The sequence below is a fragment of the Cornus florida genome, unplaced genomic scaffold (genome assembly GCF_030987335.1).
Source record: "Cornus florida cultivar Cherokee Brave unplaced genomic scaffold, ASM3098733v1 CherokeeBrave_3.0.0_Hap2_Chr07, whole genome shotgun sequence".
NCBI classification, from domain to species: domain Eukaryota; kingdom Viridiplantae; phylum Streptophyta; class Magnoliopsida; order Cornales; family Cornaceae; genus Cornus; species Cornus florida.
In genome coordinates this window covers 21,007,398-21,031,968 of record NW_026775577.1, presented here as the reverse complement: position 1 = coordinate 21,031,968, position 24,571 = coordinate 21,007,398, and the positions used below count along the sequence as shown (strand labels likewise).

The window sequence follows — 24,571 nt, the reverse complement described above, 5'->3', positions numbered from 1 at the left end:
GCTGAAGAAACTAATAAATAGTAAATCCCTTAATAACTCCCAAACGGTTACAATTCGGGAATCTTGTAACTTGAAGACCCCTTAACCATAATCCATAATCCAGAAGTTTATTATTTAATACTAATAACAAAAGAAGAAATAATAATTTCCTATTTTTAAATAAACCAAAAGAGTGGATAAGTCCTCCAGCTGCGGATCATCAACCTTAAGACTTGAACTTCTAATAACCTGAAAAATAAATCGTGGGTTAAAACCTATGAGCAAGCTCTCTTTACCAAGCCTCTGAAAATCAATAAACAGATCATCTCTGCCAAAACGATCTCTAATAAAGCTTTAATTTTAGTATACGATACTACAAATATATATTAATACGTATATATACAATATAATAATCCTATATGTTATTAGGTTCCTTAAGTTGTCGAAACCATTCACCAATGATTAATTGTTAATCATACCTAGACCAATTCCCCATTTATAATGTTCTTATAAAGTAAACACCATTCATCTTAATTTCCTCCTAAACAGTAACTTAATCATTAAAGCAATAAATTGCAATTTAAGGAATAATCCAATAAATCCGAAACCTAGTAATACGGTTGATTGTTTAAATTACATATCCAAAATTTAAGCTTTGACAAATCATCCATGTCTTCACCAATATTATTTTATTAATATAAAGTAATGCACTAACATGTGCGTACTAGATTATTCTAATCATAATCCAACTTATACAAACAATAACCTTAGATGAAAGTTTAACCCTCTAAGCACATAACAGTGTAATTATGCACTAACAAATCAACCATGCCATTTATAAATATATCTATTTATATACTAGCAATTCAACCATGCTTTCTTAAGTATATTTACTTACACCATTAATTAGCAACTCAACCATGCTTTCCATATATGAAATTTATTCATATCTAATAAGGCAGTATATTTAAGCCTTTGGCAACTCATTCATGCCTCCAATTTAACCATGTACTAACTTTAAACTTAACAACAAGTTAATCCATACACAGAAATCATATGCATATCATTAATTTAAAAACCAACCTAATATGATTTAATCAACCATATTACTATACCAAATAAGAATAATAATCTTAAATGATATATATATATATATACACCTATATTATATAATATATATGTGTAAAACCATCCATAACAATATGTGATTATTTAAAATCATATATATACATATATATCAATAAACATATATATATATATCTATACACATCCCTTCATATTTATCCTTAACAATTAAATCATATATACACACACACACACACACATATATATATATATATATATTTCATTCCGTAATAAATTATTAATTATTTATATCACGCAATTAAATGCTACTCAATATAGTAGTAACACTCCACAGCTCTCAACGCCCAAGGAACATCTCTTATAGTGTTCGCTTTCAACCGTAACGAGTTTAAAATCAATTCTGAGGCATCACCAGACCTCACGGGAACTTTTCAGGACATCACACGCATTCCTACGCGCCCTCACGCGCTGCCTCACTCTCCTACACACACTGCACGCGCCCCCACGCTCTTAGGTTCACTGCCAGGCACGTCCACGCGTCCACATGCGCCTGTTACACTCTCGGCGCGTGTTGGCAACTTCTAATTGGTTGTTGTTTGGTGCTCTTGGTAAGCCGCAATACACTGGATCCTTTCCCTTTCATCAACTAAATCTAACCATTAGATGCCGCATGTGTATTGACTTATGATGTGCCGCATCATACTAGACCAATCCAATTAATTTAAGTTAATCCTACGGTCTAGATCAATGAGTGTACCTTTTTCCTACACACGCGACCACACTGGATAAAACCCCTATTGATGCACTGCGCCTCCGGTGAATGTAATAACCAATATATATATAAATATATTTATATATATGATAGTTTGCCCAGAAAAATATTAAAACAAATAATATAAATTTCTGAAAAATATAAAACCACTTTAGAAAATTCCAGAAAAATATATAAAATTCCCCAAAAATCCTATAAATCCTAATTAACCTTTTTGGGTTATAGATCAAGCATATAGTTGATTTTAATCCATTTAATAATTAATCATGCTAAGCATAATTAAATCAACCTTTAAAAAAAATACAAAAAATAAAATTTAATTATTATAACCTCACATACAAAACTAAATTTTCATAACAATACATATATACATTCCCATGTTTAAATCTATCACTTTACAAAGAATAAACATGTTCCATCTAATCTGATTAATAAATTATTTTTAATCAACAAGATAAAAATAATTTTGATACTCAAGGTGATAAGTTTATGAATTGATAGAAGTAGAGAAGAACTCGCCTTTCTTTTCCAAATTCGGTCTCCTCTTTCTTTGATCCGGCCTTTTCTTCGTTAGCCCTTCTTCTTCTCTCTCTAAACTCTCTTATTTTTCTAATATGGAAAAACTCCTAACCCTAAAGTCTTATGTATCTATTTATACACATAAAAAAAAAAAAAACTAAATCGTTTTCCTATTATGATTACCATATTAAAGAAATAATATTTATCTTTTAAATAATATATAACACACATATATTTTAATATAGATATGTATATTACCTTCCATATATAATCTTTAGTTAAATAAATTATATATATACCTATATATGTCAATATATATATATATTGACATATATACTCCTCCAAATGATTATTAATTAATTAAATTTATATACATATAATTATGTAGATATGACTATGGAAAGATAATTATTAAATATTTTCATAACCATGGGCTTTTAATAATTAACCCAACAAGGCTTCCTTCAAGCCCAATACCACATCCGTTGGTCCAACTTCCTTTAAACCCAATCCAAATAATTTAAATACATAAAATAATTAAATTAAATCTAATAATTACCAATAATTAACAATAAAGTTACACAAGCATAAAATCACACAAATAAAATAAACAATTCACTAATTAGCGTTCCACAAATCAAACACCATATAAATTTAACAAATAAAATTACAAAATATAATTTAATTAAAATAATACAATTTATCTACGCACTTAATTAAATAAAACAATCACAATTACCCGCGCACTTAATTAAATAAAACAAGTCATTTAAAAATAAAATAAAAATAATTAATTTTTTTAATTAATAATTCCTTTTAAAAATATCGGGGTATTACAGAAGGTATTATAATAAAGGTACTTTGAAAGATCTACTCTTCGTATTAACTCAAGCAAAGCAAGTATTAACATGGTCTTAACTCAAGAAAAGCAAGTTTAGTGTGTCAAGGAAATAATCCTAGGATTAAAGCTTAAGCATGGCTTATTTAATAGGTGATTGAAAGTACTCAAAGACAAAGTGAATTACCATCATATGATATGTTCAAATCTGGTTTTTTAGTTATAGCTTCAGGTTGTATGTTTTTAGTTAAAGCTTCAGGTTATATGTATTAGATATACATACATACATACAGATACTGGTTTTTTTATATATAGCCTCTCTCTCTCTTTATTCAATTATTCAACCAATGCAATCACTTTACAATGATCCTCTTCTAGCAATGACCATTTCCCTTTCCTTTTCCCTTTCCCTTTCCCTTTTCCTTTCCCTTTCTTCCACATAATGAAATTTCCTACTTCTAGCAATTTGAATGTACTCCCAAGCAAAGCTTACACAACCAACAACCATAAAGAGAACTCAAACTTGAACATGTGTGGTTCAAATCAACAAAAATAAACTAAGAAAAATCTCAATTTCATTTCTCTCAAAAACTCGACAACACTCGATAATGATTTCAAACATAACTAGTACTAGAAAAATAAATGAGAGAGCATGAATTTTTAGATAATTGGTTTATTCCTTTATGTTGTCATGAGCAACTATAAACAGGAAAATAACACTAACCAGAAATAAATTTGTGTTTAGAAGTAACAAAAAATTAAATAATTACAATTTAATTTATACAACGATTATGGAAATCAAGGAAACAACTAAAATTACTACCACGCTAAGGTTTCTTCTTTTTTTATTATTATTTTTTTAAATTGACCAAAATGGCAAAATCAAAGGCTTTATATGTATCTAGAATTTCATAAGAAATGCTTCCATATCTTTAGCTAATGCTGTTTTATAGGGAAAACGATAATTATGATATCAGGTTTCAAGTACCATCATTATAGTTTTTGGTTAATCATTTAGATAATTGGACGAAAAGGGACTTGTTAATGGTGTCATCACAACAAAAACTCACCAAATTGATGCTAATTATTACTAGTAAGAGAATATATATATTTTGAAACCTTGGCTAAAAACTCTAGAAATTAAAGTTTTTTGTCACTAGGCACAGGACAAGAGAGACTAGTGACTTTATTAAAGATTCAAACCCACTAAACTACTAAAGTGTTGATTTTGATGGACACTAATTAAAAAAAAAATAGTCACTTAAGGCAAGTGACCCCCTATACACCACAAAATTGGTCACTTAAAGGCACGTGACCCCCCTGAGCATGAGTATAAAAAGCATTAAAAATTTGCAATCATAATTTAACCAAATGCACGTATCCTATGTACCATTAGTTATTTCTTTCAAGTCCAAATGCACATAAAATGAGCACCTTTTTTTTTTTTTTTTTTTTTCTATAAGTATAGCAGAACAGTTGATGTTTCACCTCAATTTAACCAAATAAAGTTCAGAAAAATGAAAGGGATTCATCAATATTAGCCAATCATAAAAGTGTTGTAGGCTAGAATGACTCAGAAAATTTCCCTTAAAACTCCACAGAAGAGGACACAACCTACCTTGGAAGCTAAAGCAGAAAACTACAAAAGAAGTGAAGAGGAAGGTGTATCTATGAGAAGTGGACACAATCAAGAAGCACTACTCAAGGAAGCATGGTGAGAAGAAGTATGTTGGACCAAGAAAGAAGGTGAATTGGTCTTTCTAAACCTTTTACTTTTCAATCAACAATACCAATCAAACACACAATAAGCACATAACACAAGATATACAAGGAAACCCTTTCAAAAGGGAAAAACCTTGGTTCTTGGCCTCAGCCAATAAATGCCTCCACTAGTAGTATGAACCTTGTTACACACTCAGATATCTCACTCACTGCATACACCTTTGTACAAGAATAGATACTAGCTTTCACAACCAATCCACACTCACTAGCTCACCATCTTCACTTGCTGCATACAAATAGTTACTCACTCAGCTGCCCCACTTTCCAACCACCTTGTACTCACTAGGACACTGACTTTCACTCCCTCTATACACACACAAGATCAACAATGTGCACACAGGCACTCCCCTAGTCCACAACCCCTATGCTTGGACACAAAAGCTCTCATGAGCTAATCAACAATGAAGGAAGGTGTTAACACACCAAATACAAAATACTTAAGCAGCAACATAAGATAAGAATGAATACACAGCCTAAGCAACACAAGAAACCCTAGCTTCACTTTTCTACAATAGAGGGGTAGATCTGTCAACTCATAATGCAGCTTCACTTGATGATCAAACTAGGTTCCCACAGCCTTGAATAAGTCAAATACACTTGCTTGTATGGAATACACAAGTAGATAAGCAAGGTATAACAAAACAGCTCCCACAAGGCAAAAACCCTAAAATCAAGGGCAATGAAGTAATTTCACAATGCAGCTCCAAGAATGGCCTGCAATGGACTTCCACAGCTCTGTATAGCCAAAAAAAACACTTGCACAAATGTCTTCTTCAATAAACTCAGCAAGGTAGATCACATTTAGTGCACAATCAGAGAAACCCTAAAACCAAGGATAAAGAAGTAACTTCACTTTGTAGCTTCAGAACTGACCTACACTTGTCACCCACATCCTTGATATCTTCATACAACCCTACTCAGCAAGATTGACAATGATTGGAGCAAGATGTAACAATGTTACTTCACAAAAGACTTAAACCACAATCTTAAGGGTAGAATGGTCTCTTCACAATGTAGCTTCTGTTTAGGCCTGTGAATGGCTCCCACAGTTGTATATCACTAAAGTGCACTTGCTCAATTGATGAAAATAGATAAACAAGCAAGGTACCTCAATGCAATCACTTAAATAGCCTTTACCTCAACAAACCCTAGCTTTGTAGCTTTCAAGGGCAACTTTGTAATTTAAGCTTAGGAACACCTCAAAGTCCACTCCCCTAGTCTTCAATAGGCTAGATGCACTTGCTTAGGTATTAAAAACCAATTAACAAGCAAGGTATATTCAAATGCAAGGTTACAGCAACATCTTTAGTGTTAAAACACTGAATTTCAGTTTTACCAGACACAACCTTGAAACAGTTCAAATTCTCTTCAATAAAGGGTTCTCACAGCTTCAAATAGATGAAATATACTTGGTCTACTATGGGGATAAGATGTATATGCAGGGGCACAACAATGTAGTTCATAAGGCAGCAAAACAAAGGTCTGCAGCAGGTGTATTTGCTGCACTGAAACTTTATGGTTCTGAAGGGTAACGCTGTAATTTCGTGTCTGATTCTTCTTATTGCTGGTTCTTACAACTTTGATTAATCTTTATACACTTGCACAGGTCAATACTTCCTTAAGAATGGCATGTAAACATCAAATTACAGTTCCAGATTAGCTACTCATTAGTATTCTGCAGCAACACTGTTCTTAGGGACAGAATAGTAATTCTTCAGTGATACAGCCTAGTTCATGGTCCTCCCATCCATAAATAATCAATGTAAATATGCTCAAGTGAAAATCCCAGCTATAACTTCATAATCTTATTCACACAGTGTCCACTACAAACTTTTAAACATTAATAAACCTCACAAATGAGGTCTGTTAAGCCATAAACTTAACAGGTCAGATTCTTGACTGTGTCACCTCTTAATTAGCTTTATATTACCAAATTAAGTATCCTCAGAGGATAGATAATCAATAAGTAGCTCGAGTGTAACAAGATAATCTCAGTTTTAAAGTGCTTAAACCAGAAAATCAAGCTTAAAGGGGTTTTAATATGCCAAATGTAACTGCAGCAAGAATATAGTGAACCACATGTAGTCTGCAGATGTAAATCAATAAAATAAACTTGCCTTGACCTTGTTTAAGTAGCAATACCAGCTTAAGCCAAAGGCAGCACCTCAACCCTTGCTTTTACGCTAGAAAACAGCAACTGCCAGCCCTTCCTTCCATCTTCAACATGTTTACACTGATTAGTGTAAATCTCAGGTTCAATTCAGCTCACAAAATGACTTAAAACTCACTGTAAATTATTTTCATCTTATCACACTAGAGTTCCTTTTTCAGCTCACCTTTCAGGCCCTTTTTGGATATTACATTGAGGAGGCAGAATCCACAAGAAAGCTATAACAGCCTCTTTATAGTCCTCACATAAAACCCTAATGTAGATAAGATCCTTCCACCATTCTCCAATGAAATTACAGTGTATTACTTTCTCTCTGCAAGACCATTGTTCCACGTGGTATCAAGCTGTTCATAGTGCTAAATTTCCAATACTGCCCTTTAGACCACCACATGTCATTTACTGAGTTGCAGCACCTGTTAAGTCCTTAAATATAGGCTCTAATAAACAATGCACCATCTCAGACAAGTATAGGCTGACCTTACACGTATGTAGAATGACAGAATTGCCCCTTGAGTCCTTGTGGTTACCAAACAGCCGTAAGAAGATAGAACATTGAATAACTTGTTCTTTTGACATTGAAAGACCAAAACCAATAGAACAAACAAAGTACAAGTATAAGAAGTGTTCAAAGAGATACTAGAGAATACAGACTATAGCACTCTTTTTTCAAGATAATTAATCCACCCCATTTTTTCTTACATCAATCATATGCATATAATATGAATAACAACTAATACATAAAAAAAATTTAAGTTGCCAACTTGCATTAACTCCTTAAACAACATATCAACAACTTCTCCTCCATAACAATCAATCAAAACCTCCACATACGATGATCCCATACTCCCATGCTTTCAACATTTTAAAACAATAAATAAAAATGGCCTCCACACGGGCCGATGTACCAATAAGGTAATAAAGTTCAAGATACACCACAAAATTGGTCACTTAAAAGCATGTGACCCCCTTGAGTATGAGTATAAAAAGCATTAAAAATGTGCAATTATAAAAGAATTTTATCGAACATAAAGACCATATAACTTACAAATTTTGATGTACTTGATAAGCCATACTGTATTACCCCTAATTTTAAAAGGATAGTCCTGGTATTTTTAATAAATTATTTGAGTGCATTAATATTTGTTTAATTGTTTATTTAGGTTTATTAATTGAATTAATAGTTATTATTTGACTTATTTGAATTAAATTGATTATTTGACTTATTTGAATTATTTATAAATTACGACTTATTTGAATTAAATTGATTATTTGACTTATTTGAATTATTTATAAATTACTTGGAGTTTTTATTTTTATTTATTATTTGTCTTTAATTGGATTAAATGTGTATTATAAATTACTTAGCTTTTCTTTTAAAATTCATGATTGTGGCCGATTAGGATGCAATTAGGGTTTTATCTCTATATATACATGGACTAGGTTTTTATTCTTAGTCTTTGTATATAGAATAGTATGGTCTACTAGGGTTAGCAAAACCCTATTCACGTATTAGAGAAATAGAGAGAAATAGAGAGAGGTTGTGAGGAATACAGAGTGAAGGTTTCGGCTGTGGATTAAGGGTCAGGCCTAGGAGAAGGGAAGGATGAGCAGTAGAAGGTCGAGTTGACGGTAAACGAACATCATCGGAAAGCTTAGGGAGATAGCGACAAGGTTTTGAGTCCAAAACTATAAAGGCAAGTTCTTTTCTTTATCTCTTCTGTTGGCCTGTGTTCTGTGCACCTAGATATTCTCTAGGGTTTAATTGATCATTAACTGAAACTTACATGTTTATTATATGTTATATTGATGATCTGTATGCGTTGAATCAATTCTGTTACAATTCTTGCATGTCTATGTTTCAGTTTGTTCTTTAAGATGTTAAATCGGTAGTAGTTTTAATCACTATAATTAATTCCAAAGATTGTAAACAAATCATTGGTATGCTACTGGGTATAAATAAGACCCTTAGGTTCAGTATTAAAGAGGAACAGAAGGTTTGGAATTCGCCAGAAATGGAAAAAATGGAGACTAGGAGGAGTAGAGGCGGCTCCCTTTTCAAAGGACGCGGCTCCATTGAAAGGAGCCGGCTCCAATTTTTAAAGGAGCCGGCTCTTTTTTTTAAAAGAGCTGGCTCTTTTTTTTAATGGAGTCGGCTCCCTTGCTGGCAGTGTGCAAAATTTTGGGTTTTTGGATTATTGGTTATTGTTTTGATAAAAACAGTGTTATGGAGTTGTTTAATGTTGCTATAGATGATTTAAATTGACTGAGATGGATGTAAATAATTCATAGAATGTGTAATATACACTATTATAAGTATGATTTTAAATAATACCAAATTAAAAATAAGTTTGCATATTATTACATTAATGGAATGAACAGTGTAAAATTTTACAACTTTGCATGCTATTAACGATTGGAAGGAAATTAATTGCTTAGTCTTAATTCAACAATTTAATGAGTTATAGCATGTTTCTAATTCTTGTTTTAGATGCACCGTAGGGTCTTTTATTTAACAGATTGGACCTGTGCATGCTCTGGATTTTAAATTGCTGAAACATTAGTTCTTTTCTGCAATTACATGAATAAAGGATTGGAATTAATTGCTAAGATATTTTACACTATTATGCAATTTTGGACTTTGATTGCTGAACTGTTAATTAAGTTCTGTAGTTTATATGGATGTTGTGGATTGTATGCACCGGTATGGGATGGTGCCATACTAGGGATGGCTTAGCTCAAAATTTTAATACCTACCCTATTGGAATAAGGGAATGGATGGTAAAAATTGAATCCTACTTATATTTTTATCGGATCAACTGAGTAAGTTAAATGACCACCTGGGTTAATGGTCGTTTGTAGTTAAGTCATATTAGCTGAATAAGTTGAGTGACTAACTGGATTATGAATTGCATGTCAGATCAATGAACAATTGAGTGACATACTATGGTTTTGGATAGACTTTAGATATATGATTATGGTACCACGATATGAGCTTGAGTCTCATAGTCGATGGTTAGGGCACGAATATGCAGTGGATGCGTAGCTGGCTATCATAGGTTGAGGTGTACCCTATTAGGTCTAAGTACTCATGCCCACCTTCGGGTGCGTTCCCCTTTGTAGTCCAGTGAATGTCCCTTAGTGTGAATATATATATATATATGTATGGACTAGATAGATATTGTTGAGATATCTAGGGTGTATCTGCGTATCGGGTCACTGTATGGATTGCAGTTCGATTAGAACTTGTTTATGGGCCTGACCCACTCTTATATTTTTTCAGGTATCGGACGGTTCTAGTCTTAGGGCTTGTACAGCTGCGCAGAGACGGTCATTCATTCTACCGACGACGTAGGATTTCATTCCATGTTTTAGATTTGGATTTTAAATTTCAGTTGTTTATGTTCAGTTGGGATTTGGTTTAGGGATCCACTAGATGGATTCCTGAGTTGTACTCTTGGAAGTTTTGGAAGTTGGATTTTATTAATTTTTATCAGTTGAGGATTTTATATTAGTATTTGTTTATGTTCAGTTGGGATTTGGTTTAGGGATCCACTAGATGGATTCCTGAGTTGTACTCTTGGAAGTTTTGGAAGTTGGATTTTATTAATTTTTATCAGTTGAGGATTTTATATTAGTATTTCTTTCAGCTTTATTATTCTATTTCTTAGATCTATTTTGTATTCTGTGTTCGTTTTAAAATATTAATTGTTTGATATTCCCTCGGGTTTGGGCTTGGGCCTAATCAACCTGTGTCTCGGATCCGAGGGGTATCACACATGCAATCGACGCTCCCGTTGTTATCTTTTCCCAATCCCTTTGGAAGACTACATTTCAAGTACATGCAAATTAATTAAAGAAAATATAACACCAAAATATAACCTAAGTGGAGATAGTTAAATGAAAAAACTCAAAACCAATGATATGCCGATAAAGTGATGCCCTTCTTGCAAGGCCATGGTGACACAACTTGTAACAGCCAATGTTGAAATTACATGCTATGTGAGGGTTAATATTATGTGAACTAGCTCCCTTTCTTCTCCAAAAATATTGTAAATGTAAGGTTTACTAAGTTAGCTTAGTGTTGGCTTCAAGAGTTAGTATGTTTTTGTAGTCTACATAATGAACCACCTATTTTATTTCATGATGCTGCCAAATGCAAAGTAAATCACAATATCAGCACAAGTGCAAAACAGTAAATTAGTGAGGGCTATGACAACAATTTTGCCTGCAGAAGTAAATTATAAATAACAGCATCCTCTTTTGTTTCTATACCAACCATTTATATCTACGCACCCCTAGAATGCAAATTGCAATTGTTTTTAAGCTGAGAAGGCTGTAGTAATTAACAAAAGGCATCAGCTGGATATCTCCATATACTTGAGCTTCTCTCCACAGCTCGAGATTGACTTGTCTATTCGTATTCTACAGTACAGGTAGGAAAAAAAAATGAAATAAGAAATAGATAAAAAAGAAAAAGTAGCAGTCCAGCTGTTACCCAAAAAAATTTCAGGCAAAGTGACTATTGTCAATGAACACAACTAGAAGGGGTGCTTCAGAAGGATAATTCTATCACCAAGAAACCTTTCTCCCATTTCTTTCTTTTTTGTATGATAAGGAAATATAGTGGAGACATTGTGTAATAATAAATAAATATTATATATTCCGTTCATTGCTTGGAGTAATGCTAAAAAACATAGCTAAATGTCACGGGCCTAGAGATTTGGCGCAGCGGCACGGCCCGTGCGGCACCAAGGCGTTGCTTCAGCTCGCGCAAGCGCCCTGGTCAGCCACCACGACCTGCCCTCCCAAGGATACATGCTGACTGGTTTCGGCCTGCCATGGCCTCGTCAGGGGAACGGCTCCAGCTCCCGACCAGTTTGTGCAGGGATGGCCAACTCCCTTCTTCATAGTCAAGTCCAAGACTAGCGACAAGCACCTCGAACTGAACCGAGTCGACCTGCCTGAACTCTGAAGAGGTACCATCCTGTGGTCCTGCACGCCCCTTCCCTGGAACCATTCCCAGTCAATGAATGTTCTTAGCCAACCAGCATGCGTATCTTCTATGCTCATGGCGTCGTTAGGAATCGGATCGTGACATTCTCCCCCACCCAAATCCTGCGACGCCCTCGTCGCAGTGCGGCGCTGACTCCGCTGCGTCCAACATTCCAAAGCCTGTCTCCTCCAAGTGGTATGCTCGCCTGCCCACCATCGGTTCCTTGTACAACCCCTGGCTGCACTCGCCCAATGATAGGGTTTCGGGCTAAAGGGACGCCCACTTCTTCGGGACGCAACCTCACGTTATGCCGCCTCCGCGACACCCCGAGCAAACAAACGCCCTCCGGCTGGCTTGATACCCGCCCTTCACAACGGTTTGCACGCCTCTTGAACTTGCAAGAACTTTGGTGCGCGCAGCCCTCCGGCAATCCGATGCGCGCGGCCCTCCGGCTTAAAGGACGCATCTTCATGGGGAGATGGAGGCTCTCCTCCAACAGCATTGATTACCCACCGATGCTTTTTCAGTGCACCGTCTTCATTCTCAAGACCCCCGGATCGACAAGAGGGCACACCTCTGTGCTTTTCCCCAAGTCCTGCTCTGATACCATTTGTCACGGGCCTAGAGATTTGGCGCAGCGGCACGGCCCGTGCGGCACCAAGGCATTGCTTTAGCTCGCGCAAGCACCCTGGTCAGCCACCACGACCTGCCCTCCCAAGGATACATGCTGACTGGTTTCGGCCTGCCATAGCCTCGTCAGGGGAACAGCTCCAGCTCCCGACCAATTTGTGCAGGGATGGCCAACTCCCTTCTTCATAGTCAAGTCCAAGACTAGCGACAAGCACCTCGAACTGAACCGAGTCGACCTGCCTGAACTCTGAAGAGGTACCATCATGTGGTCCTGCACGCCCCTTCCCTGGAACCATTCCCAGTCAATGAATGTTCTTAGCCAACCAGCATGCGTATCTTCTATGCTCATGGCATCGTTAGGAATCGGATCGTGACATAAAGCTCTAGCTACCAAGCATTAGAACCAAGGTTGTTAAAATCGGGATTCTATGTAGAATCGTTTTGGGCTCCGTAGAATCGGAATCGTAGAATCGGATCGTGAATCGTAAGATTCTACCAAATTGTGAAAAAATACTTGAAACTAATTTCCTAAACAATAAGATATGTAAAATATAACCAAAATAAGGCCAAAACATACCATATTACATATCCATGACTTCAAATCTCAAATCCTAACAATATTCTAAAGTCCGAATATAAATAAAAGTAAAAGAAAATATTCCAAAGTCTGAATATAAATAAAAGAGGATGTAACACAAAATAAAATAGTCCATAAATCTCAAATCCTAACTCATCCCTCTCCAAAGTTAGAAACTAAAATTACATATCCATAAAGTCATCATTGAACCCTGCACCATCTTCCTCATTAGCTTCATCAATAGGATTTAATGGCTGCAAATCTTCATTATCATCAATTGCATAAATTTCCTCAACTACAAAGCATAAAGAAAGAACAAAAATTAATATAATGTAATAATTTATACAATATTATAATAAAAGTTTAAAATTTAAGTTCTTACGTGTCCTAGTCATCCTTTCTACTTCATCTTCTTCATCGGAATCATCTTTTTGAACTTTGTCATCAAGAACCCTCAACCATTTAGTTTTTGTTGGAAGAACAGGATCTTCTTTTTCGGTAATCCAATCATCATCGGAAGAGACATCTTCAAAAATAATTGGTTCTATGACAGCTTGTCTTTTCAAGTTCCTCTCCTTCAATTTTATGTTATACATAACAAATACCAAATCATTCATTTTCTTTTGTTGCAACCGGTTTCTCCTTTTTGAATGCACCTAAATATATTACCAATGAGGTTAAAACTTAAAATTAAACAACAACATTATTAAAATTTTAGAACTATGCATTATTCAGTAATTTACCATCTCAAAGGCACTCCAATTCCTTTCACATCCCGAAGAGCTACATGTTAAACTCAATATTCTAATTACAAACCGCTTCAACTCGGGGCACTCATCACCATATGAATCCCACCATTCAGCTATTATATTAAAAAAATTATAACATTAAAGTTAAAACTATTCAATTTTCAATTGACATTTGAATTACAAAATATAATAAATTATCAAATATCAATATTGCATTTTCTAACCTGGAGACTTCTTGTTCCTTGTCAATATTGCATTATCTAGGCCAAAGAGCCCTCTTGCAGCTTTGAATGTGTCCATTTGGCAATCAATTTTTACTCTCTCATTAGAATCAGGAACCATTCTTTGGAGACATTTATAAACTCCTATTTTCACATCTGCATCTAAATGGAAACTTGGACTATATTGGAATTGGGGATTCAAAAAATATGCTGCCGCATGCAAGGGTTGATGAAGTTGAGATGCCCATCTTGCATCAATGATCGTACAAATAGGTTCATACCTACAAAATCGTTAATTTAATGTAAGTCTAATAATTTTCAGTTTAACTATTTACAAACAATACTATATTCTAAACAATAAAAAACTCTATTACTCTTTTAGTTTTTAAATAAATTAAAACTTTACCACTTTTTGATTCCATTGAAGTTTTTCTTAATTTCCTCCTTGGCACGATCCATTGCTCCATAAATGAATCCCATAGCCGGTCTCTCATCAGAATCCACCAATCGGAGTACTTTAACAAGAGGTATTGCAGCTCTTAGACAATTGGCAACATTTGTCCAGAAGTTACGATTGTCTAAAGCCACACCTTCAACTCTTTTCCCTTTACGTGTCCTTGCAAACTTACTAGACTTCCACTTAGATGATGTAAAAAGATTCATCAATTCTCCTTTTAGTTCATTAAGACGCTGCAAAGTTAAGTAAGAAGTGGCAAATCGCGTCACTGCAGGTCTAATAAGCTCCTTGCCATTTGTGAATTCCTTCATCCAATGGTTCAGCATACACCTTGAATAAATGTATGAAACAATCATCCTTCCATCTTCAATTGTCCCACTATGCATCTCAATTTTTTTCTCAAAATCCTTCAACATCAAATCAATGCAATGAGCGGCACAAGGTGTCCAAAATAATTTTTTCCTCTTTTCCATCAACATCTCTCCAGCCAATTTGTAGTTAGAAGCATTATCAGTTACAACTTGTACAACATTTTCTTCTCCAACTTTTTCCACAATCTCATCTAACATTTCAAAAACCATTTGGCCAGTTTTTGAAATATCAGAAGTATCTCGGGATGACAAAAAGATAGTTCCCGATGGGCTATTGACAAGAAAATTACATATTGAACGTCTCCTCCTGTCAGACCACCCATCTGACATAATAGTACATCCAGTCTTCACCCATTCTCCTCTAAAATTCTCGAGTATATTCAATGCTTCACTAACTTCCTTCTTCAAGAATGTCTCTCTAATTTCATGATAAGAAGGAGGATTGAGCCCCCTCCCATACTCTCCAATCCTTTTAATCATAAGAGGAAATATGGGATTGTTCACACAATTGAATGGTATAGCACTGGTATAAAAAAATCGGGCTATGATTTGACATACTGCATCTCTCTCTTCCTTTTTAAATTTCTCATTCAATGTTGTTTGCCGTGACGAATTCTTTGTTACAAATCCATCCATTGCACCACCTTGCTTCCTCTTCTTTGATTGTTCTAAGGCTATACATTCACTATCATCATCATCGATATCAACATCATATAAGTTTTGTTTCTTCTTCTTTTGACTTTCCTCTGAATGAGCTTGAAGAATTTTTTGAAATTGTGTTCTCACTTCTTCGGGCACTTGTGGACACGGCTCAACATTTAAATGAGTGCCAGCCAAGTGATGTTTATGCCGATAAATACCCCCAGAATGGGAAGTGTTGCAATACCGACACTTCACTTTTTTTGAAGTCCCATCCTCAACCCCATGTTCCCATCCCGGATCTAATCTTTGTCCCAGAGCATTTTTTCTTGTAGTTTTACCAGAACTTCCAGCTGATGACATCTATTTCAATATTCATATAATTCAAGTTATTTAACCAATCAAAAGTTTTGCATTCATATAATTCATATAACTAGTTGGCAGGATTACAAATACGGATAAGAAAGCAGATCAGGTGTATTAAGCCTTAGGCCTGCTTATCCTGCAACAAATTAATTAAATTCACTACACATATATACTTCTTAATTTGAAGCTAGAACCTACTGTTTGTGTGTGTGTGTGTGTGTGTGTGTGTATATAATCATGGAGCCAACAGAAAGTTATGTATTAACTAAGATTAATCCTGAGGTACATATATATATATTAAATATAAAAAAGGGTATATACGATTGTGTGTGTGACTGTGTGCTTAGTTTAGTACCTTCTCCATAATTTCCTCTTTTGTGCACTTTTCTTCCCAACACCAAAAACAACACCTACTCAGTTCCTCACTTCGTTTCATGTTTCTACTGTAGAAAGAGCTTTATGGTGTGCAAGGCGTTCACTGTTTATGGTCCTTTTTGTATTTTTATAAAATTATTGACTAAGAGTATTTTGGTCAAGTTTGGTTTTAAACGTGCCAAAGGGACTTGATTGCACCAAATTGAAACTTGAGAGGTGTTTTTTGCATGGGAGGGATGTGATATGCACTATATGCATACTTAAAGGGTGTTTTTTGCACTTGACCCATTGTCATTATAATGCTGATTTTTTTGGAACATATAAAGCTTTAATGATTCATAGGAATCAGTCAATCAGTCACGACATAGAGTTTCTAATCAGTACTGCATGTTGTTAGATTAGATGGTCTTATTGTCCGCATTTAAATGTTTTAGTTTAATATCATATATTGTTGTAAGATACAGTAATTATTTTAAATTACTTTTTCTGTTTTAGTCTCTGAGTAATTTAAAATTCTTTTCGAATTGTCTTATATAAAATTTTCATAAGCACCTACATGTTACAAGTATGTTTAAAAGAATATACACATATGGGAACAAATTATCAATAAGGATTAAAATAAAAAAAATAAAAAAAAATAAAAAAATCAAGAATTATTATTAGTTGGATTCTGATTTTGAAGGTACCAACTACCAAACCATGTTCTAAATTCGAGGTACAAAGCCCTACTCGTGCCAAAGTTACATGTTGGAGAAACACTAGGATTGGACAACACTTCTCATTCACATCACAACTCAATTCAACTGTGTTTGTTCTATCTATATCCCCATATTCCCTCTCTCTCTACCTCATATCCTCTTTCTGTCTCTAGACTGTGCTCTTAGGTTTCTACCAATGGAACTTCATTCTCTCTTAGGTTTGAGTTTTGTAATAGTATTATTGTTCCATGAATTGCTTGTCTTTTTCTCTATTTTTTTTTTTCCTTAATCCATTATAAAAATATTATATTATGTACTTGTGAATCACTGAATAAATTATGTATATGCATATAAAAAACTGATTGTACAGCTGAATCACTGAATAAATTATCTAATTTCATGATAGCCTATAAGGTGAAGCAGAGCTCCAACAAAACCCTACTTGGCTCGCCTTTAACTCATTTACAGCCATACCTCCAATTAGAAGAAGCAGCCAGACATTTATAATTTTGCGAACTTGTTACATGGAATCCAGTCTGTAAGAACCGATCCTTATGAACAGGCAGACGCTAATTGAATAAAATAAAAAATAAAAAATTCAGTATCATACCTTCCAAGTAGTTAGCACCAAGATACAACTCCTTAAGCATAGTTAAGTAATGATAAGATGGAGAGCTAGCCATTATAAAAAAAAATTGATTTCACTGAATAAATTATGCATATGCATAGCTTTGCTTTTAGATCTGTTCTCCTCTCCATCTCTCTTAATTTACCTCAACATTCCTCTATTTTACTGCCCTAAATCTACCTCTATTTTTTTTTAATTCAAAGCAGGTTTCCAAACACTAGAAATAAAAAATAATAATAAGAATTCATCAAACCAGTCTATTCAAAATTATATATATATTCAAAACAGGATTTGAAGTTATTTATTATATCTTTGTGTGTATATATTTCCTATTATTTTTCAATTGGTTGAATTCTCGTCATGGATCCTGTTAATTAGTAGTTGGAGTTTCTTGATCAAGGAAGAAAATAAATATATAACATACCTGGCCGAACCTGTTGTATGGATCCGATGATTCTGATCTGCAAGCTATGAGCCTCTGCCCTCTGCACTGCCGCCTCCTCTCAGTCCTCGACTCCTCACTCCTCTCTGAGATGAGATAGGGTTTGTAACTTTGTTTTGTATTTTATGATTTATAAAATAAATAATTAAAATATATAATTTGGTAAATAAATTTTTATACAAAATTTGGGTCAGGCTTTGGCCCAAACAACTAAAAGAATAATGGCCCAAAGACCAAATAGTATAAAGGCCCGCCCAAAGGCCCCAAACACACATTTTTTGTAGAATCGGTAGAATCGTATAGAATCGTACGATTCTACGATTCTAACAACGATTCTAACGATTCTACCTACGATTCTATCAATTGGGCGATTCTGATCCGATTTGAGTCGATTTTAAGAGCTGAGTCGTAGAATCGTGCAATTCTACGACTCAGAATCGCGATTTTAACAACCATGATTAGAACACAGGTTCAAGTCTGAGGGTGCATATTTTCGTGCAAAAAATAGGCCTGTACATGAACTTTAATCATGGTCTTGAACTTAACTTATTCAACCATGATAATGCACATGAATTAAATAAACAAACTATGACTTTCAAATAAAATTATACTAGTCATTGACTCATTGGATGTTGGCTGACTAGATTTTAATGCCTTTATATATATATATATATAACTACGGCAAGACACATATTTTAAGGAGTTAAACTATAGCATCTAAATTAAATGGTTATTCCAATCAAAATGTGAACATAGCAAAAATAGTACTGTAGTAGTAGTAGTAATAATAATAATAATAATAATATTAATAATAATAATTTGTAATGAAACTTACAAATAAAATTATACTAGTCATTGGATTTCAACACATGCCTTCACTCTAGATTTATGCATATAACTTCTAACTAATATATATAAATTTATAACCCAAATTAACATAAAAACATACTACATCTGCAATAAGTCAAAATATAATGACACTTGCATGCATACTTAGATAAATGGCATTGCCTCCATGGTCTCGTTACAAACCACTAAAATGTAAAATGAGAAATTATGATATGTGATTTAATAGGAACTCCAAAGATAAATGGGTGGGTTTCTAAATCTTTTCCTTCCTCCAAAAATACATACAAACATCATAAAAGAATGTTGTCCATCAATACACGTGAATTCAAACTAAGCAAGAGCTATTACATAGCAAGTCATCGTCAAGAGGTCTCAAAAAAATCATCAAAGCCTAATCCTTAATTGAGCTAGTCCACATAATATTAACCCTCACATAGCATGTAATTTCAACGTTGTCTGTTACAAGTTGTGTCACCATGGCCTTGCAAGAAGGGCATCACTTTACCAGAGACTGGTTGTGTACAAGTTAGCAGTTGCAAAGAGAGGGCTTGAGAGTTGAGAGACAGCAGACCAGAGGTTGAAGCTTGCAAACGGCGAACTTGAACTAGAACAACGGGCGACGGAAGCTGAAGGATATGCGTTTTGATATTGTGAACAATCTGAAATGATATGCCGATATAGGTTCTGATTCTTGTAGATTTTGTAGTTTGCAGTTGCAGAGACAGAGAGAGGGCAAGTTCAGAGTTGAGAACTAGAATAGAGATGGAGCCGATTTCAAATTTCCACTGTAAACAGAGTATCATTTTTCATTTGTTTTCCAGGAAACATGAGAAGGGGAAACAGAAAGTACAAATCAAAATTTGAATCTTATGCCTTTTATTATTTTAGGATGTTAGAAAAACGAAAAGCCCGTCTCAATCAAGCTAAGTATAGTTTAATAAACCTTGAATTACCAAAGATACATACTTGGGTACCAAATGAATGAAACCCTAACATGCGAATTTTCAATTCATTTTCTTTTCCACATTTTCCCAGCAACCATACAAGCAACAACATTCAAGAATAAAAGAGAAACAACATTCAAAGATTGGACAAGTCACTAGTCTTACCTTCACGCTTATCCTCCTACGAAGAGAACTTTTCAATCTCTTCATCGACACTACGCCACAACTCCCACTTCTGGGTGGCCGATGTGGATTCGGTGGTGCGACCTCGCCGGGGATGCTTGAGGGTTTGTGGGTGATTCAAAATCATCATCGTCGTCGTTATTCAAAATCATATCTGATATGCCGATATGGGTTCTGATTCTTATAGATTTTGTACTTTGCAGTTGCAGAGACAGAGAGAGGGCCGAGTTGAGAATGAGAATAGAGATGGAGGCGATTGGGGAGACTGAAATGATTTGCCCTAAAATATAGTATGTGTGTGAACTGTACATGTGAGTAAATATATTTTTGTATATAAAATATATTTTTTTAAATTTTTTTTTTAAGAAACTAGCGGGAATAACACCCGCGGATAAGTGAAAGTAACTTCACTTTCTAACACGGTGCCTATATCGTGGTAGAATAAATTATTACCACGGTTTTCTATTAATCGTGGTAAAAAGAAGAGTGGAAACAGTGAAATAAATTCACTTTCTACCACGGTTTTAAAATAACCGTGATAGAAAGACCACCTAAATTACATTAAAAATAATTCACTTTCAACCACGGTTAATTTATATAAAAATAACCGTGGTAAAAGAATATACTTTCTACCACGGTTTTTCATTAACCGTGGTAGAAAGGGTCTTCTACCACGGTTTTATAATTATCGTGATAAAAAATATACTTTTTACCACGATTATTTTTAAACCGTGGTAGAAAGGGTCTTCTACCACGGTTTTTTTAAAACCGTGGTAAAAAACTATTTTTCTTGTAGTGATCATGTACTAGCTCCACCCGTTACTGTATTCCCTTGGAGAAGATATAAATTTTTCACCTTGGTGCCCTATATCACCACAAGAGAATCCATCACGACCATCATTGTTCCACCCTATGTTACAACCTTGTAACCTTTAGAGTCTAACACACCTACTAAAATAAGATTCATCTTTAGATCCGGTACATGTCACACATCTAACAATGTTCTCACCAACCCATTGTGCGTCTTGATCTTGACGGTTCTAATTCCCAAAATTTTGAAAGCTTTCCTGTCTGCAGTCAAAATCGAACCACTTTTCACCTCTTTATAGGAACACAAAGTTGTTATGAGAACATATTCGTCACTTTCCGAATCATTCGGTATAGCAGTTGCCACAGAAGCTACTTCTTGAACCTTTTCTTTGCCATTCCCATTCTTTGCCTTTAGTTTGGGACAGTGTTTGATGATGTGCCCTATCTCGTGGCAGTAGTAACATTCCATAATTTTATGAGATCTAGATTTGCCCCTACTACCAGAACTCTTTGTCTCACTTTTGCCTCTTACAAATAGACCCTCGGCCTATTAATCGTCACTATTCCCAGACACCTTTTTCCTCAACTCCTAAGAGTTCAATGAGGATTTAATATCCTCCATACTAATAGTGTCTTTTCCATAAAGCAATGTAGTAACAAAATGCTCATAGGAAGGAGGCAAATAACACAACAAAATAAAGGCTTGATCCTCATCATCAATTTTAATATCAGTATTTTTCAAATCCATGATAATAGAATTGAAATTATCAATATGTTTCTCAAGAGGCATACCTTCCATCATACGAAGGGTGTAGAGTCTCTATTTTAGGTAAAGTCTATTGGTGAGAGATTTCGTCATATACAAACTCTCCAATTTCAGCCACAACTTTGTCGCTGTGTCTTCGTCAATAACTTCACCCAGCACATCATCAGCTAGATTCAAAATAATCGCACTACGCGCCTTTTCATCGACCTCATCCTTGTCTTCATTGAACATAGTTGTTGGCAACTTGTCCTTTCCGAACAACACCTTCTTCAGACCTTGCTGAGTCAGCAGGCCTGCATCTTAATGCGCCAAAGACTGAAACTAATCTTGCCATCAAATTTCTCAATCTCGTATCTTGTCGACATCTCAAAAAACTCCCCAAAAAATATTTCTTGGTGAATAGTACCATATTTGTAAACAGTACTCGAATAGTATCTGTGAACAGTATCATACACGTTAACAGTATCTGTACACAATACACGAACCCGAGCTCTGATACAAGTTTGTTATGAAAAAAAAGATCGAAAATGAGTTTATGAGATCAAAGAGAAAAATAATTGACAAGAATATAAAATAACGCGCACACAAACGAAATAAGGATTTATGTGGTTTGGTTATGCCTACGTCCACGGGGAGAAGACAGAATAATATTCCATTATGGAAATAAAGAGATACAAGGCAAAGTGGCTCACAACCAAAACCCAATTACACCCAAGCTCTCTCACTCTCCAACTGATATTATTACAAACTCACTCACTCAACTAATGAATGATTTTCGGATGATAAAATAGCATATGGGCATAGACTATTTATAACCAAACAAAAGCAACTTAGGGCCCGTTTGGAATGCGTTATATTTTGTAGTGTTTTGTAATGTGGTGTTCTGAAATGAGAACAAAACATGTTTGGCGATGAAAATTTGCGGTGAGAATTTTGGAACAAAAACATGGTAGAACATATTTGGTAGCATTTTTTACCTTCTGAAAATATCCCTAATTTTAAAGATATGGGTTTTGATTTTTTGAACAATCTAAAATGATATGGCCATATGGGTTTTGATATATAAGCTGAAATATATAGGTTTTGAACTTTTGATTCTTGTAGATTTTGTAGTTTCCAGTTGTAGAGAGAGAGAGGGGGGGGGGGGGCAAATACGATTTAGTTTGCAAAACAAGAATTACAAGCTTGATTAGTTGACTTAGAAAAAAAAAATTAAAACAAAACCCATACACACAAGTTAGCAGTTGCAGAGAGAGAGGGTGGCAAGCTTGAGAGTTGAGAGACAGCGGCTAAAGCTTGCGAACGGCGAACTAGAATTGGAATAGCGGGCGATGGAAACTGAAAGATATGGGTTTTGATATTTTGAACAATCTGAAATGATATGTCGATATGGGTTTTGTAGTTTACAGTTGCAGAGAGAGAGGGGGAAACTTTAGAATTGAGAACGAGAATAGAGATTGGGGCTAATATTTTGAACTTTTGATTCTTGTAGACTTTGTAGTTTGCAGTTGCAGAGAGAGAGAGAGGGCAAGTTCAGAGTTGAGAACGAGAATAGAGATGGAGGCAGATTTTGAACTTCTGATTCTTGTCGATTTTGTAGTTTGCAGTTGCAGAGAGAGAGAGGGCAAGTTCAGAGTTGTTTTTTTAAAAATTAGGGCAAGTTCAGAGTTGAGAATGAGAATAGAGATGGATACGATTGATGATTTGCCCTAAAAAAAAATTTGTCCCGCTACAGTGCAAATTGGGTCGGTCAAGTTGTGGAACAAGCCAGAACACCTTTTTTTTGTTTTAACTTTTGGGCCATATTTTAAAAGTGTTCTAGTACTATTAAAAACAAAACAAGGCGGCCCAAACATATTTTGTTCTCAAAATAGGTTATTGTAGCGGGCCTGAAACTTTACAAAACAAAATAGAACACTTCCCAAACAGGCCCTTATGCTTGCTGATTAAGCATATGGGCAGATACCACAGCTTGGTGATTAAGAAAATGCACAGGTTCTTGATCAATCTACTTGGCTGCCAAGTTAATAAAGTTATGGGTGATGCAATCACACTTGATGAGTTGGAAAATTTTAGCCACATATTCAACAGCGGTGGTATTAGGGACTCTCACAGCTGCGGGGTTAGCGCCAATAGGTGGATGGATGAATTCCCTTTGGATGAATTATGAGAATGAGGTGAAAGGAAAGATAGATATAATGAATTCAATAAACTTTTGGATTCTCATTGGTAAAGCTGACTTGGAAAACATTCGAGTAGTTGTTGATAAATTGAATAATGAGTTTGTGTCACTATTGGAAAATGTTGTTTTTGCTCCTACAAAAGACGCTCACTACAAGAAAAAAGGGCTTCTACGGGGGGCCAAAACCGCCGTGAAAAGTTATTCACGGCGCATTGTTGACCCTCGTGTATGAGGGTTCCGTAAATACTTAAATTTATTTACAACATGGATATTTTCCCATTAATAATTAATTTACGAGGCACCGACGCATGCCGTAGAAAAGTTTTCTGTGGCGAATTGTAACTACCCGTAAATAATCTCACGAGGCACCAATGCATGCAGTAGAAAAGTTTTCTTCGGTGAATTGTAACTACCCGTAAATAATCTCACGAGGCATCGACGCATGTCGTAGAAAAGTTTCTACAGCGAATTTTAACTATCCGTAAATAATCTCATGAGGCACCAACGCAAGTCGTAGAAAAGTTTCTGCGGCGAATTTTAACTAC

General features: G+C 35.0%; 3 protein-coding genes across 4 annotated transcripts; all 3 read right to left on the bottom strand.

Moving 5' to 3' along the window:
• Positions 1 to 6: 6 nt before the first annotated feature.
• On the bottom strand, positions 7 to 20,560 carry LOC132266757 (uncharacterized). Of its 2 annotated transcripts, none has more exons than XR_009468709.1 (2): positions 20,251 to 20,560; positions 7 to 228 (listed from the first exon to the last, which is right to left on the bottom strand). XR_009468709.1 is itself a non-coding variant. In XM_059767743.1 (2 exons), the coding sequence occupies exons 1-2, from the start codon at positions 20,293 to 20,295 to the stop codon at positions 19,588 to 19,590; spliced, it is 384 nt and encodes a 127-aa protein (XP_059623726.1). In that variant the 5' UTR covers positions 20,296 to 20,560; the 3' UTR covers positions 19,171 to 19,587. The 2 variants fall into 2 exon arrangements, 1 of the variants encoding a protein (XP_059623726.1); XM_059767743.1 differs by lacking the exon at positions 7 to 228 and adding an exon at positions 19,171 to 19,926.
• On the bottom strand, positions 13,250 to 14,505 carry LOC132267551 (uncharacterized). Its single transcript, XM_059768701.1, has 4 exons — positions 14,320 to 14,505; positions 14,090 to 14,208; positions 13,729 to 14,002; positions 13,250 to 13,641 (listed from the first exon to the last, which is right to left on the bottom strand). Exons 1-4 carry the CDS (start codon positions 14,435 to 14,437, stop codon positions 13,529 to 13,531), a joined length of 624 nt encoding a protein of 207 aa, XP_059624684.1. The 5' UTR covers positions 14,438 to 14,505; the 3' UTR covers positions 13,250 to 13,528.
• LOC132316389 (uncharacterized) lies at positions 14,719 to 16,155 on the bottom strand. The gene has a single exon (XM_059814870.1). The coding sequence runs from the start codon at positions 16,144 to 16,146 to the stop codon at positions 14,719 to 14,721; it is 1,428 nt and encodes a 475-aa protein (XP_059670853.1). The 5' UTR covers positions 16,147 to 16,155.
• Positions 20,561 to 24,571: the final 4,011 nt, after the last annotated feature.

Excerpts from the sequence above, each read along its gene's own strand:
- LOC132267551 (XM_059768701.1), bottom strand. The coding sequence starts at position 14,437 with ATGGTTCCTGATTCTAATGAGAGAGTAAAAATTGATTGCCAAATGGAC. Across the intron at positions 14,003-14,089 it reads ATTGGAGTGCCTTTGAGATG|GTGCATTCAAAAAGGAGAAA; the intron begins GTAAATTACTGA and ends TAATATATTTAG. Across the intron at positions 13,642-13,728 it reads AGAAAGGATGACTAGGACAC|TTGAGGAAATTTATGCAATT; the intron begins GTAAGAACTTAA and ends TATGCTTTGTAG.
- LOC132316389 (XM_059814870.1), bottom strand. The coding sequence starts at position 16,146 with ATGTCATCAGCTGGAAGTTCTGGTAAAACTACAAGAAAAAATGCTCTG.
- LOC132266757 (XM_059767743.1), bottom strand. The coding sequence starts at position 20,295 with ATGAAGAGATTGAAAAGTTCTCTTCGTAGGAGGATAAGCGTGAAG. Across the intron at positions 19,927-20,250 it reads GTAGGAGGATAAGCGTGAAG|TGGAAATTTGAAATCGGCTC; the intron begins GTAAGACTAGTG and ends CTCTGTTTACAG.